The following is a 14113-nucleotide window of genomic DNA, read 5'->3' on the forward strand; positions in this document are numbered from 1 at the left end:
CCTTTGTCTCTTGACAAAATGCTTTCTCTTTAAAAACAGCCTGGCTTTCCCTTTTCTCTGTGTTGAAACATCTCTGGCTCTTGTGGTTGAGAATCAACAGTCTACAACTGAATATGCTGAATATGGTGAAAGCATGAACTCTGGGTTTGTTTCAGCATGTTGTTTCCTAACTTCCTGATCCACGTGTGCAGACAGTTTCACAACATGAGTGTTGGCCATGGTCAAGGGGGAAACTGCAGTGTAAAAAGGTTATTTGGGCTACTAGGAGCAAAAGTCACTGTGTTTAAGAGTATTCTCTCCATTAAAAGTTACATACGAGTGTTGAGAGTGTGTGTGTTACCTGTGAATCACGTGTGTGTTTACCTGTGAGAGTGTGTGTTGTCGGTGCATGTGCTCCATGGCCCTGTGTTGTTGCTGGTGGTGCTGATGCTGCAGGGCGTAGAGCTCCTGTTGCCGTAGGAACGGCGAACGGGAGTAAACAGCGTGATGCTGCATGTGGGGGGAGGGGCCCCGTGCTCCATAGACCGAGGGCCACAAAGCTGACTGGTCCATCACATCTAGAGAGAGAGAGAGAGAGAGAGAGAGAGAGAGAGAGAGAGAGAGAGAGAGAGAGAGAGAGAGAGAGAGAGAGAGAGAGAGAGAGAGAGAGAGAGAGAGAGAGAGAGAGAGAGAGAGAGAGAGAGAGAGAGAGAGAGAGAGAGAGAGAGAGAGAGAGAGAGAGAGAGAGAGAGAGATAGTGGTATTTTCGGTCTGTTCTGTTCAAATCGATAAAGCGTGATTGAATTTTACTTTCAGAAAGGGACTGAGTGAGTGAGTGAAAGAGACAGCAAGTAAGAGAGTGTGTGTGTGTGTGAGTCAGTGAGGGAGAGCGAGAGAAAGAGAATAAGGGTGTGTGTGTGGAAGCAGCTGTGTTGTTTCTGTCAGTGTGGCCTCAGACATCACTCTCTCCCTCTCTTTATCTCTCAGTTTCTCATGGTGGTGTCTTTATGTGCATGGCAATACATATATTCCCATTTGCCCCACCCCTTCGTGGCTGCCACTGAAGTCGCTGGGAACCTTTGTTCTGTGAGATTAGCCTGAGTGGGCTTATGTTTCCCTGGGGAAGGGTTCAGTGGATGCACTTCCCCTCTCTGTAGGAACTCCTAAGGAGCGAGGCAAGGGAGCAGGCAGATAATTACATTTCACAGCCTGTTTGCAAAGGAGCGGTAACACACACACACACACACCACAAACATCTGACTACACCACACACACACTGCCAAACTCCACCACATAGGAACACACCAACACACACTCATCCCACACACACCCACACACTGCATCTTTCTCTCTGTGGCTGAACCATGAGAAGCGGTGCCATCTCTCTCCCTGAATTTTAGTATCATTAGCTAATCATAGTAAAATGGTTGGCTAAGTCCCTCTGTCAGAGACTCTGTGTTTTATGGTTCTGTTAATGGGAGCAGATATTCTAATGCCTCCTCTCTGAGTGTAAAGCATTATGCAAACCATTCTAATGGAGGTTCATCTTTAGCGCTGGCTAACTGGCTGGGTATGTGTGTGCGTGTGTGTGCGTGCGTGCGTGCGTGGCCTGCATGTGTGTTTGTGTGTCTTACCCAGGTGGTGGTGTGCTCCAGGCTCCGAGGGCAGGACCACCAGGGAGCCAGAGGGGTCCTGGGACAGAGGCAGCACAGGCTGCAGGGGGCTGGGCAGGCCAGGGCCAAACCCTGGGCCCATACTCTGGTGCAGCGCCGCATGGCTCAGACCTGAGACAGAGAAAACAGATGTTTAGAACATGAACTTTGAGTTTGTTTCTGCATGTTATTTCCACACTTCCTGATCCATGTGTAAAGACAGTTTTACAACAATATTATTGTTTGTCATGGTCTGTGGGGAAACTGTACTGAGGAAAACAAGAATGCTCAGCTCACCATATGAATGGCCCATCCAAAGGGAGGGACTTCCAGTCCGCTGCATCCAATGGTGGTGGGCATGAGCAGAAGGGTCTCCACCTAATTGGCTGGCCCTGCCGGGCACCAGAAGGTGAGAGGTCAGGTCACCATGGCAACTGCTGGATGGGTGGATCCTGGCAAACTCCCCTCTCTCCTTGTTTTCCCTGATGAGGAGTTCTCTGTCTCGGTCGAGGTGATGAAGGCTCAGCTGCTCCTCGGTCATCCTTTTCCTCTCTTCTGCCTCCCGGCCCAGCGGGTACACAGAGCGAGAAACACCTGGCAACACACACAGCGGGAGAGAGAGGGTTTAGAAAGCAGATCTGGTAACCCTTAAACAAAGCTAGCCTAGCTATGCCATAATTCTTAATAAGTCATGCCAGATTTCTAAACACAACGCAGCTGTTGAAAGAGTTGAAAAAACATTTAAAAACATTCCAATACTGAAGCTAAGACTAACATGCGTGCATAAATACAGAGACATACAGATAAATAGATCCAGCTCTCACCTTTGATGCTGGGCAACACCCTGCCCTGTCGGCTGTGTCCTGGGAGGGTGTCAGAGGGGCGTTGGAGGGGCTCTCTCTGCCGGGCGACCGCCACAGCTATACCCACAGGGGGCTGTCGCACCTCCCCCTCCCCGTGTGTCTCCCCCGTCTCCCTCTCCCCTCTTCCCCCTCCATCCATCCTTTCCCCCTCGCTGGTGGACCCTCTCCTAGGGGGTAGGGGCTGTTTGGGGGGGTCCTGAGGGGCGCTGGGTCTACCCCCTTTCACTCCCCTCTCGCCCCCTTGTTTCAGGCAGCCCAGCCCCCCGAAGGGACTCCTCTGGGAGAGCAGCAAAGGCTGCTGGGAACTGTAGTTCATTAGGTTCTTCATGGCGCTGCTCTCTCCCTCTAGGTGGGGGGAGGAGTGGGAGGAGTGGTGAGAGTGGGGGTGAGAGGGGTGAGGTGCTGTCATAGACTGCTGTTGGTCATGGTGGTTTTGAGTCCTGTTATCGGGGTAGGACTCTGTGTGGGGGGACATCCTCCTCTCGTCCTCTTGGGGACCTCTCAGTACCCCCCAGGGGTGCAGTGTGGAGGGCGTTTGACCCCCGTACCCCATGACAACACCACCCTCACCATTCTGATTTTGGCTCTGCCTCCCCCCCTCTCTCCCCCTCTCAGTGCCTGATCCATCAGAACCCGACCCGCTGCCATGACTACTGTGCTGCTGGTGCCTTATCCTAGCAACCTTCTGCCCCTTTCTTTGGGCACTCCCCCCCGACCCCCCCTTTCCCTCAGGAGGAGCTGAGTGGGAACAGTCCCGGAAGGGCGGGGTGCTGGCGTAGGGCCCAGTCTTGGTGGCGTGGTGCCCAGCCCCGGGGTAAGCGCTCTGGGCTTCAAGAGGCAGGGAGGGCCGGTAGACCTCTAGGACCTCCAAGTCTCCCCTGGAGGAAGAGGCCTCTAGGCTGCAGGTGCGAGGCCCGGGCTGGGGGTTAGGGTGGTGGGACTGGGGGTTAGGGTTATGGGGCTGAGGTTGAGACTGGGAGTTGGGCTGGTAGTTCTGGCTGTGGTGGTTGTATTTGTGGTTCTGGTTCCAGTCTGGGGGCTTGTCTGCCTTGCCGTAGCCCAGCTGCTGTTGATGGGGCTGGGGCTGCTGCGTCTGGGACGACAGCTTCCTCTGGCAGTTACTAGACTGAGGATGATGAGGATGAAGAAGAGAATGAAGACTTTCACTAGAGCCTCCTCCTCTTCCTCCTCCTCCGCTCTTCTCTGCCCCTTTTACATCCTTAGCTCCGCTTCCACCTACTCCTCCTCCAGCACCACGGCAGTCAGGGGACCCCATGTCCCCAAAAGGCCCGACTGAGGGGACGTACGTTGGGCCAGAGACTTTCGCCTCCCTCCCTGATCCTCTGTCTTTAGGGGGGGTGAGGGTGAGGGGGGGAGGGGGGCAGTAGAACTCAGGGTGGGGGTGATGGGGGTGGTGAGGATGGTGCAGCCAGCCCCCTCCCACAGCAGGCCCCATATGTAGTGGTGGAGGAAGGGGCGGGGGCGGCATGGAGTAGGAAGCCATGGCATGGGGGTTGTGGGGTCCCATCATGGCTGCTCGACGCAGACAGTCTGACGAGGAGGAGGGAAGAGTTTCACTTATCCTCATCTCCCCACTCACACCACCTTCCTTGGAGCATCGTCTCGCCCCCCCACTACCACTCCCCTGGGGTCTGCTACCCCCTTCACCTCCACCTCCACAGCTGTTCAGGGACCCGCCCTTGGACCCAGACCCAGAGTCACCATTGGATAGTTTACTAAGTTGAGCACAGTTAGTCATGTGTTTGGAGCCCTGGTTTAAGGGGTCGTTTCCGTGCTTTGCGGGGTCGTCCCTGTATTCCGTGGGCAGGTTGGGGGTTTTGTGTCTGTGGTCCTCCTCACCAATGTGAGTGGGGAGGAAGTGGGGGTGAGAAAGCGAATGAGGCTGATGTTGATGGTTGGGATGATGATGTCTCTCTTTGCTCTCCTGGGGTCTCTCTTTGCTGCTGGATCTCTCTTTCTCTTTCGACACACTCTTTTCCATCATCCCCGGTTCCTTGGAGCTCTTTTGGGGTCCCCCTCCCCCTCCTCCTTCCCCAGAGTCTGTTTCTCTGCTGCAGGACCCCAGAGGATGTCCGGGGGCAGTCCTAGACAGTGTCGGAAGGCTGTGATTGGTTGAGAGAAGAGGGGGCTGGGACGGCAGACTTCTCAGATAGAAATGATCTGGAAAGATAAAAAAATATTATGTGTAAGGATTGCAAAATGTAGAAAATAAAGAAATTCAAAAAATAGAAAAATAAATATGGATTTAAATTTGGCTGATGCCATTTCACTACAAAATTACTAAATAGCAACATACAGAAAGTGGTTCTGTAGCAAAAAAATACAGTTAAAATACACATAAAATAGTTCTCACACACACACCTTTCTGAGTGTCGTAGAATCGGTGCTGTCCGTAGAGAACGCTGCTGTTGCTATGGTGATCCAAGTGGCTCATGGGAAGAAAGGGGGAGGTCAGACCTCCTGAATAACGGGGATACCCTGAGAGAGAAAGAGGAGGGGAGAGTGAGAGAGAGCAAGGACATAGAGAGAGAGAGAGAGAGAGAGAGAGAGAGAGAGAGAGAGAGAGAGAGAGAGAGAGGAAGAAGTTCAATGAAATTCAATGTCATTTTGACCACAAGACCTCTATTAAATGCCCCCAACATGATTATCCCCATCATTTACAGTGGACACAGCGGTGACAACAACCATAACAGAGTGTAACTGCCAAGAGCTGAGTATTTTTCAGGATGGACTTTGCTTATACAAAATAAGTCTGTGTTTTTCTCTTCAGGACGCTCATCCAAGACAAATAGTGGTGCCCATAACCCATTTCAACCCGCGCCTTTTCACACACACACACACACACACACACACACACACACACACACACACACACACACACACACACACACACACACACACACACACACACACACACACAGAGAGAGTTCTTCCCAGGGGGTCAGCGGGAGGTAAATGGCCGTTCTGCTCAACTCCTCGCCTCCAAGGACATTGAACTGCATCCTGGGATAGCGGAGACCTCAACGGGGGGTGAGAGGATATTTATGTGAAAACCAAATATTTATGTCACCATGAAGCAGACAAAACACACAAACCAGACACACACACACACACACACACACATACATCAAACACATGCAAACATGTAGTCCTACACACGCACAAACACACGTTGCACACACTGGGCCTCCTACACACAGTGAGAGTGACCAAAATGCTTGATGTGTGTGTGTGTGTGTGTGTGTGTGTGTGTGTGTGTGTGTGTGTTTGTGCCCTTTCCCAAATTGGTTTCCCAGCTGGTTTCAAGCCCCAGAGTGTCCTTGCCGCCGGTTAATTGGCAGCAGTTAACAGTTTAACGGTGGTGGCCAAAGTAAACAGCACTCCATAAAACTCATCCTCCACATTCCTCAGACGCACAAAACCACCAACACCCCCGACATGTTGGTCCCAGTCAGTGTGTGTGCGTGTGCGTGCATGTGTGTGTTTTTTAACAACCAGTTAATCTAAATGGCAACAATTAACCAAAAGGCTCCATCGGCCATCTAGAGGCAGTCACAGGCTAATGGTGAGGGATAAACCTAACAGAGAGAGATGGGGGAGGAGAGAGATGGGGGAGGAGAGAGAGAGAGAGAGAGAGAGAGAGAGAGAGAGAGAGAGAGAGAGAGAGAGAGAGAGAGAGAGAGAAGGGAGGGAGGGAGGGAAAAAGGAAAGGGGAGGAGAGAAGGGGATCAGAGAGAGATGGAGAAGGAGAAGGTGGGGGAAGAGAGCGAGAGAGAGAAAAAGAGAAGGAGAGGAGACAGGGGACAAGAAAGGGGGGAAAGATGTGGGATCAAGGGAGGGAAATGGAGTGAGAACATGCACACACCAAAACAGTTTGAGAACTCTGTCAATAAAAACTCTAATCTGTAGGGAAGGGAGTTGGAGTAGTGGAGTTGGAATAGTGGAGTTGGAGTAGTGGAGTTGGAGTAGTGGAGTGAGAGAATAAGGAGAGAGGGAATAGAGATGTAGGGAGAGAGGATGGAAGTTGAAGGACTAAATGAAGGGGAGTGGAGAGCTTTAAGATAAGACAAGAAGAAAGGGAGGAAAAGCAAGAACACATGGGAAACGGGGAAGACAAGGACAGGTGTTTGACAGAGAGTAGAGTGTGTGTGTGTGTGTGTGTGTGTGTATGTGTGTGTGTGTGTGTGTGTCCAGGCTCTCCTCTCTGTACTGGCTGTGCTCCACTCTCTGGACTGAGGCCAGCTGGCAGTCTGCCTACTGGTGCTCCCTGGCTTGGATTCTTCAAAACAATCATTTGTAGTGTGTGTGTGTGTGTCTGTGCATGCGTGCGTGCGAGCGTGTTCATACACACACACATCAAAGGTGAGCCACACAGAGAGGAATCCGTCTGATACTCACAAACGTTTTCGCTCGCTCTCTTTTTCTCCTCTCTCTCTCCCCCTCTCTTTTTCTCCCCCTCTCTCCCTCTCTCTCTCTCTTTTTCTCCTCGCTCCCTCTCCCTCTCTCTATATTTCTCCTGCTCTCACTGTCTGACTATCACAATTCAACACTTCCGCTCTCTTTTACTCTTTCTATGAATTCAATTCAATCCAAATAAGCTCCAGGCAGTTTTAAATTAACAACAAGAAAACATTAGCAACTCTCCCTCTCTCTGACTAGTATGCTGCTTTTACTGTATATATAAAACATTTGGTATCTTCTGCACCTACCTACATTAACATGCATAAGCAGCATTCTGTTTTGTGTTATCTGTTTTAGCTCATCTCCCCTTGAAACTGCGCACACACACACACACACACACACACACACACACACACACACACCTGACTGGGGTAGATAACTGAGACAACTTCTCTTTCTGACCGCAAACGGTTAACAGCCAAAAGAAGATATGGTGCACCCGTCCAAAAGACACAAAACGTTGTATTTGTGTGTGTGTGTGTAGCAGGAAGGGGGCCGTTGGAGGTCGGTTAGCCCAGAGGGGCCCTGAGGGCGGGGCTGCGGTCTGAGAGAGGGGGGTGACGGGGTATAGGGGCTCCCGAAACTACACTCCTGATACCCACAAGGAGGGCAGGGGGTAAGTGAGGAGAGGCGGGGCTGAGAGAAGAGAGGGGTTGAGAGGAGAAAAGAGGGTAGATAAGAGATGAGAGGGGAAGGGGAAAGTCTATGAGAGAGGGGGAGAGAGAAAGGAGTGGGGCAACAGAGAGAGTGAGCAAGCATGTGCACACACATCCACACACACACCCTCCCAATCCCTGTTCCCAGAGAGTGTAATCCCAGGTCTGATAGATAGGGACAGAGTCATTACGTGCCTTAAAGAAGCCCCGAGCCAAAACACGGACCAGCCACGTTTCTGTTTACACAGCAACACTCCAAGGCTTACACAGCCTGGTGTGTGTGTGTGTGTCTGTCTTACCTTCATGTGAGTGGGGGAACCAGATGGGAGAGGCGCTGGAGTGAGGTCCTCCCCTGTAGGAGGGGGAGGAAGGGGAGGCAGGGGGGCCGGATGGGTGAGACTGGGGAGAGCCCAAACTGCTGGCCAGGAATGAGCCCATGAACGATGCACCTGAGAGAGAGAGTGAGAGAGAGAGAGAGAGAGAAATGTAAGTTATTTCACTTGTAAAGCTTCTTGTGTTAAGAGAGAGATAGAGAAAGACCATTTAAACTTGCTGAAAACCTTTGACAGACAAACTAGCCACAATAGTCTGTTGCACACAATGCCTGCAAACACACATGCGCGCACAGGCACGCACGGACGGGCGCGCGCACACACACACAGTCACGCCCTTGACAGTCAGACCACTACAAAACACCCCAAACAACCACAACCACAATAACCCTCAACTGCCTCACATCTAAGATGCTGTCTCTACACACACACAAATAGTATTTTAACAGAATAGGGTCAATAATAATGTGATAGGATGGGATGTGAGGAGGGGGTGAGAGAGGGTGAGGAGGGTTAGGGGTAAGAGACTGAAGGGGACAGGAAAGGGGCAATGGTCTGTGGACAAGGAGGCGGGTCAGTCGGGCGTTCTATTATTACAGCTGGAGCACACACACACACACACACACACACACACACACACACACACACACACACACACACACACACACACACCCTCTCAATCTAAAAGGAGAAACCGTCTATAGTTTCACTCAGCTCAGTGTAGTCATAATAAACCAGATTTCTGGGTAAAACCTGAAAGCTGTTTAAAGAAACCCAGACATGACTTCCCATACCAGAATGTTGTTTTCTCTGTCTCTCTCTCAACTCTCTCTCCCCCAGAAGACAATTGTCTGTCTGCCCTGATGGTTGTACTAACTGTGAACTTGTGCCATCCTAGAAAACACTCCAGACGTGTGTGAGGTTAGGTTCCCACGCTGCATCACAGGGGTTCAGATAGAGGACGGACGCACGCACGCACAAACACACACACAGACAACACATCGATGTCCAGGAAACCAGTTCTCAAACAAAACTGGGTCAATTCACGTCAGACAGAGAGAGTCTATCTCATGACTTCCATCTCTCACTTCCCTCTCTCTTTCACTCCTCTCCTCTCGTTCTGCTCTGTTTTCCGTCTGTGTGTTGAGGAGAAAATCATATTTGTTCTCCCTCTGGGCCGCTGATATGGAAAATCCTCTCAGAAGCCAACTGCCACCATATTTCTCTCCTCCTTTCCCTCTCTCTCCACTTCCCTTTGTTGCGTACATCCTTCTATCTCCCTCTATCCCTCTCTCTATCCGCATCTCTCTCTTCTACTCCTGCTCCTTCTCTCTGTTGCTCTCTCCTCTCTTTCTCTTTTGTAAAATGTCTCCCAAGCCTTGTAAAAACACACAGCTGGAACCCCAGGGAGATCTTTCAAGATTGACGTCAAAATTTGACATTTATCCATGTCCTGAGGACGTCGGGAAATACCTTCAACACCGGCCACTAGGGGCAACAGTGAGCGCTATTACCATCAAGTAGGCTTGGGTTTTGCTAAGGTGTTGTGGACAGGGGTGGCGGGTGGGCATAACTCTGGATCAGGAGGTTGCGTGTTCGATCCCAGTCGTGGAGAAACTCGATTTTTATTTCAACCCTATCCCAAACCTTAACTATTACCTTAACCATTACCTTAACCATTACCATAACCATTCGGAATAAGTGCCTAAACTTAACTTAGTGCCTAAACCCTTAACTTGGAAATGTGGAGAAATGGAATGATACAGAGCAGCAGGAGCAAAAACAACTTCTAAACTGTACGTTTGGAGCAACTTCTAAACTGTACGTTTGGAGCAACTTCTAAACTGTACGTTTGGAGCAACTTCTAAACTGTAAGTTTGGAGTAACTTCTAAACTGTACTTTTGGAGCAACTTCTAAACTGTACGTTTGGAGCAACATTATTATTATTATTATTTTTATTTTTTGTCATTTAGCAGATGCTCTTATCCAGAGCGACTTACAGGAGCAATTAGGGTTAAGTGCCTTGCTCAAGGGCACACAGACAGATTTTTCACCTAGTCGGCTCAGGGATTAGAACCAGTGACCTTTCGGTTACTGGCACAACGCTCTTAACCACTAAGCTACCTGCCGCCCCTACCTGTACGTTTGGAGCAACTTCTAAACTGTACGTTTGGAGTAACTTAAAACTGTACATTTGGAGCAACTTCTAAACTGTATGTTTGGAGCAACTTCTAAACTGTACGTTTGGAGCAACTTCAAAATTTTACGTTTGGAGCAACTACTAAACTGTACGTTTGGAGCAACTTCTAAACTGTACGTTTGGAGCAACTTCTAAACTGTACGTTTGGAGCAACTTCTAAACTGTACGTTTGGAGCAACTTCTAAACTGTACGTTTGGAGCAACTTCTAAACTGTACATTTGGAGCAACTTCTAAACTGTATGTTTGGATCAACTTCTAAACTGTACATTTGGAGCAACTTCTAAACTGTACGTTTGGAGCAACTTCTAAACTTTACGTTTGGAGCAACTTCTAAACTGTACGTTTGGAGCAACTTCTAAACTGTACGTTTGGAGCAACTTCTAAACTGTACGTTTGGAGCAACTTCTAAACTGTACGTTTGGAGCAACTTCTAAACTGTACGTTTGGAGCAACTTCTAAACTGTACGTTTGGAGCAACTTCTAAATTTGACATTTGGAGAACGTGGATGAACGTCTAATTCTTCAGTGAGACTGTGAGAGATTGTTGGGACCCCACATTCCAGATGTGCTGTATATCACAACCAGAAATAACCCCTACTCAGATCTAAACCATAGCTCCGGTACCTAACTGTTTGTTTCTGCATTCAACATTGTAGCCATGTTTGGTAAGACAACCACATGTTAACAACCACAAGCTATAGTAGATACAGACAGATGGGCATACAGGCTAAGAGCTAGGAGAACAAGGGAGAAAATGAGGAGGGTCTTGATGTAGGGAAGTGGCTCATAAAGAATGTCAAGGACACCAAGCACAAACAAAACATCTCTGATTGGCCTAGCAGATGCCGTCTTCCCAGGCCTCGCATCAATGACCTTTGACACTGAAGACATCACCTGGGAGACACCAGAGATGGGTCCGGAGACCACATTACTGACGCGGATCAACAATACTTCCATATTCCAAGATTCCCAGATCTGGTTGTCTTCTGCCAATGTGAGTCCAGTTCTATGTTAAAAGCCACAAGTACACAAACACACACTCACTCCCTTTGGTCGGTTTCTTTTCCACAGCAGCAGAGTGGTATTTGACTGGGAGAAGCAGAGTGAAAACATAATTGACTAGACGGCTCAAGGTCTCTCTCTGTCTCTGTCTCACACACACACACACACACACACACACACACACACACACACACTACTATTATGAAAAAAAAGGAACAAATTAACAAGAGTGAGGGAAGTTATGTGGGACTCTCAAACACAGATAGAGAGTAGGGAGGGAAGGGATGAAGAGGAATTTCCTTCAGTTTAGCTCACTGTGAATAACCTTCCTCCAAGTAGCCTACTCTTGCTTGAATGGACTGCCCCTGATCAATGGACACACACACACACACACTTGCATGCACACACACACACACCCGCGCACGCATGCTCGCTGGCACACACACACTCCTGTGAGATGGGAGGTTGGTAGACGCAATCGATCAGCAGCCAATCGGAGATCAATATCCCCTCATGTTCTATTGTCACTTTAGCCAATTAACAGTGCCTCTGTCCACAGGCTGACATACTGACCACTGAACACGACACACACTACCTCCACTTGACACAAATACAGTTGAAGTCGGAAGTTTACATACACCTTAGCCAAATACATTTAAACTCAGTTTTTCACAATTCCTGACATTTAATCCTAGTAAAAATTCCCTGTCTTAGGTCAGTTAGGATCACCACTTTATTTTATGAATGTGAAATGTCAGAATAATAGTAGAGATAATGATTTATTTCAGGTTTTATTTCTTTCATCACATTCCCAGTGGGTCAGAAGTTTACATACACTCAATTAGTATTTGGTAGCATTGCCTTTAAATTGTTTAACTTGGATCAAACATTTCGGGTAGCCTTCCACAAGCTTCCCACAATAAGTTGGGTGAATTTTGGCCCATTCCTCCTGACAGAGCTGGTGTAACTGAGTCAGGTTTGTAGGCCTCCTTGCTTGCACAAGCTTTTTCAGTTCTGCCCACAAATGTTCTTTAGGATTGAGGTCAGGGCTTTGTGATGGCCACTCCAATACCTTGACTTTGTTGTCCTTAAGCCATTTTGCCACAACATTGGAAGTATGCTTGGGGTCATTGTCCATTTGGAAGAACCATTTGCGACCAAGCTTTAACTTCCTGACTGATGTCTTGAGATGTTGCTTCAATATATCCACATAATTTTCCTTCCTTATGATGCCATCTATTTTGTGAAGTGCACCAGTCCCTCCTGCAGCAAAGCACCCCCACAGCATGATGCTGCCACCCCTGTGCTTCACGGTTGCGATGGTGTTCTTCGGCTTGCAAGCGACACCCTTTTTCCTCCAAACATAACGATGGTCATTATGGCCAAACATTTCAACTCTATCAGAGCAGAGGACATTTCCCCCAAAAGTACGATCTTTGTCCCCATGTGCAGTTGCAAACCATAGTCTGGCTTTTTTATGGCGGTTTTGGAGCTGTGGCTTCTTCCTTGCTGAGCGGCCTTTCAGGTTATGTCGATATAGGACTCGGTTTACTGTGGATATAGATACTTTTGTACCTGTTTCCTCCAGCATCTTCACAAGGTCCTTTGCTGTTGTTCTGGGATTGATTTGTACTTTTCGCACCAAAGTATGTTCATCTCTAGGAGACAGAACGCGTCTCCTTCCTGAGCGGTAAGACGGCTGCGTGGTCGCATGGTGTTTATACTTGCCTACTATTGTTTGTACAGATGAACGTGGTACCTTCAGGCGTGTGGAAATTGCTCCCAAGGATAAACCAGACTTGTGGAGGTCTACAATTTTTTTCTGAGATCTTGGCTGATTTCTTTTGATTTTCCCATGATGTCAAGCAAAGAGGCACTGAGTTTGAAGGTAGGCCTTGAAATACATCCACAGGTACACCTCCAATTGACTCAAATTATGTCAATTAGCCTATCAGCAGCTTCTAAAGCCATGACACCATTTTCCTGAATTTTCCAAGCTGTTTAAAGGCACAGTCAACTTAGTGTATGTAAACTTCTGACCCACTGGAATTGTGATACAGTGAATTATAAGTGAAATAATCTGTCTGTAAACAATTGTTGGAAAAATTACTTGTGTCATGCACAAAGTAGATGTCCTAACCGACTTGCCAAAACTATAGTTTGTTAACAAGACATTTGTGGAGTGGTTGAAAAACGAGTTTTAATGAATCCAACCTAAGTGTATGTAAACTTCCGACTTCAACTGTATACTGCAAAATAATGAATAACATTTTACAAATTAACAGAAAAAATATATTGGAATAGGAGTGGAAAAATAGGTAATTGTGTGTGTGTCTCCCTGTGTGTATCAGAGGTTCTGACTCTTGTTAGCTGAGCTGTTCCGCTCACTGCTGCACAGTTGGCACCTTCCCCTCCGTCCGACCCTTTCAACATGCTCCAACCACCCACAGTCCTGGCACACCGCCCTCAGCGAGTGTGTGGCAGGTCCTTCTGATATGTTTTGATGGGAAGGAATTGCAAAAGTGACAGGAGCACTCAAATAAGGTGGCAGTGGTACACACACACACCCTACAAATGTGAGCAGGCGCCAAGCATTGTTTACAAAAACACTCACACACAGCCAGAAAAAGAGAGGCTTTTTGTTAAACAAGATCTAGATTGCTTTTCCCTTCAGTTCTGCCTCTTTTATCCCTCTACAGTTCTTCTCCTGACTCATTCATGTTACTTCATCAAAGAGAGCGAGGAGAGAGAGAGAGAGAGAGAGAGAGAAATGGTGAGAGAATGAATGTGTGTGTGTGTGTGTACGAGAGAGTGCTAGCGAGGCAGAGAGAGAGAGCATGTCGCCTGGGACAACCAGCAGTACTGAATTACATTACGGGAGCCGGAGAGAGAGAAAAAAAAATAAAAAAAATGAAAATGAAAAAAAGAGATGAAAAGCTACAAAT

At 48.3% G+C, this 14113-nt stretch overlaps 1 protein-coding gene across 3 annotated transcripts in view; it reads right to left on the reverse strand.

Annotated features, from left to right (window-relative positions):
- Positions 1-14113, reverse strand: part of bahcc1b (BAH domain and coiled-coil containing 1b) — a 65271-nt gene that overhangs the window by 27146 nt on the left and 24012 nt on the right. For all 3 annotated transcript variants that reach the window (XM_045209779.1, XM_045209780.1, XM_041858893.2), the window contains exons 3-8: positions 7932-8081; positions 4877-4993; positions 2456-4675; positions 1929-2225; positions 1614-1763; positions 364-557 (exon numbers count right to left, since the gene is read on the reverse strand). In XM_045209779.1, the coding sequence (XP_045065714.1) occupies positions 364-557; positions 1614-1763; positions 1929-2225; positions 2456-4675; positions 4877-4993; positions 7932-8081 (3128 nt within the window). The remainder of the gene's footprint in view (positions 1-363; positions 558-1613; positions 1764-1928; positions 2226-2455; positions 4676-4876; positions 4994-7931; positions 8082-14113) is intronic.

This window comes from Coregonus clupeaformis, chromosome 31 (genome assembly GCF_020615455.1).
Source record: "Coregonus clupeaformis isolate EN_2021a chromosome 31, ASM2061545v1, whole genome shotgun sequence".
Lineage (NCBI taxonomy): Eukaryota > Metazoa > Chordata > Actinopteri > Salmoniformes > Salmonidae > Coregonus > Coregonus clupeaformis.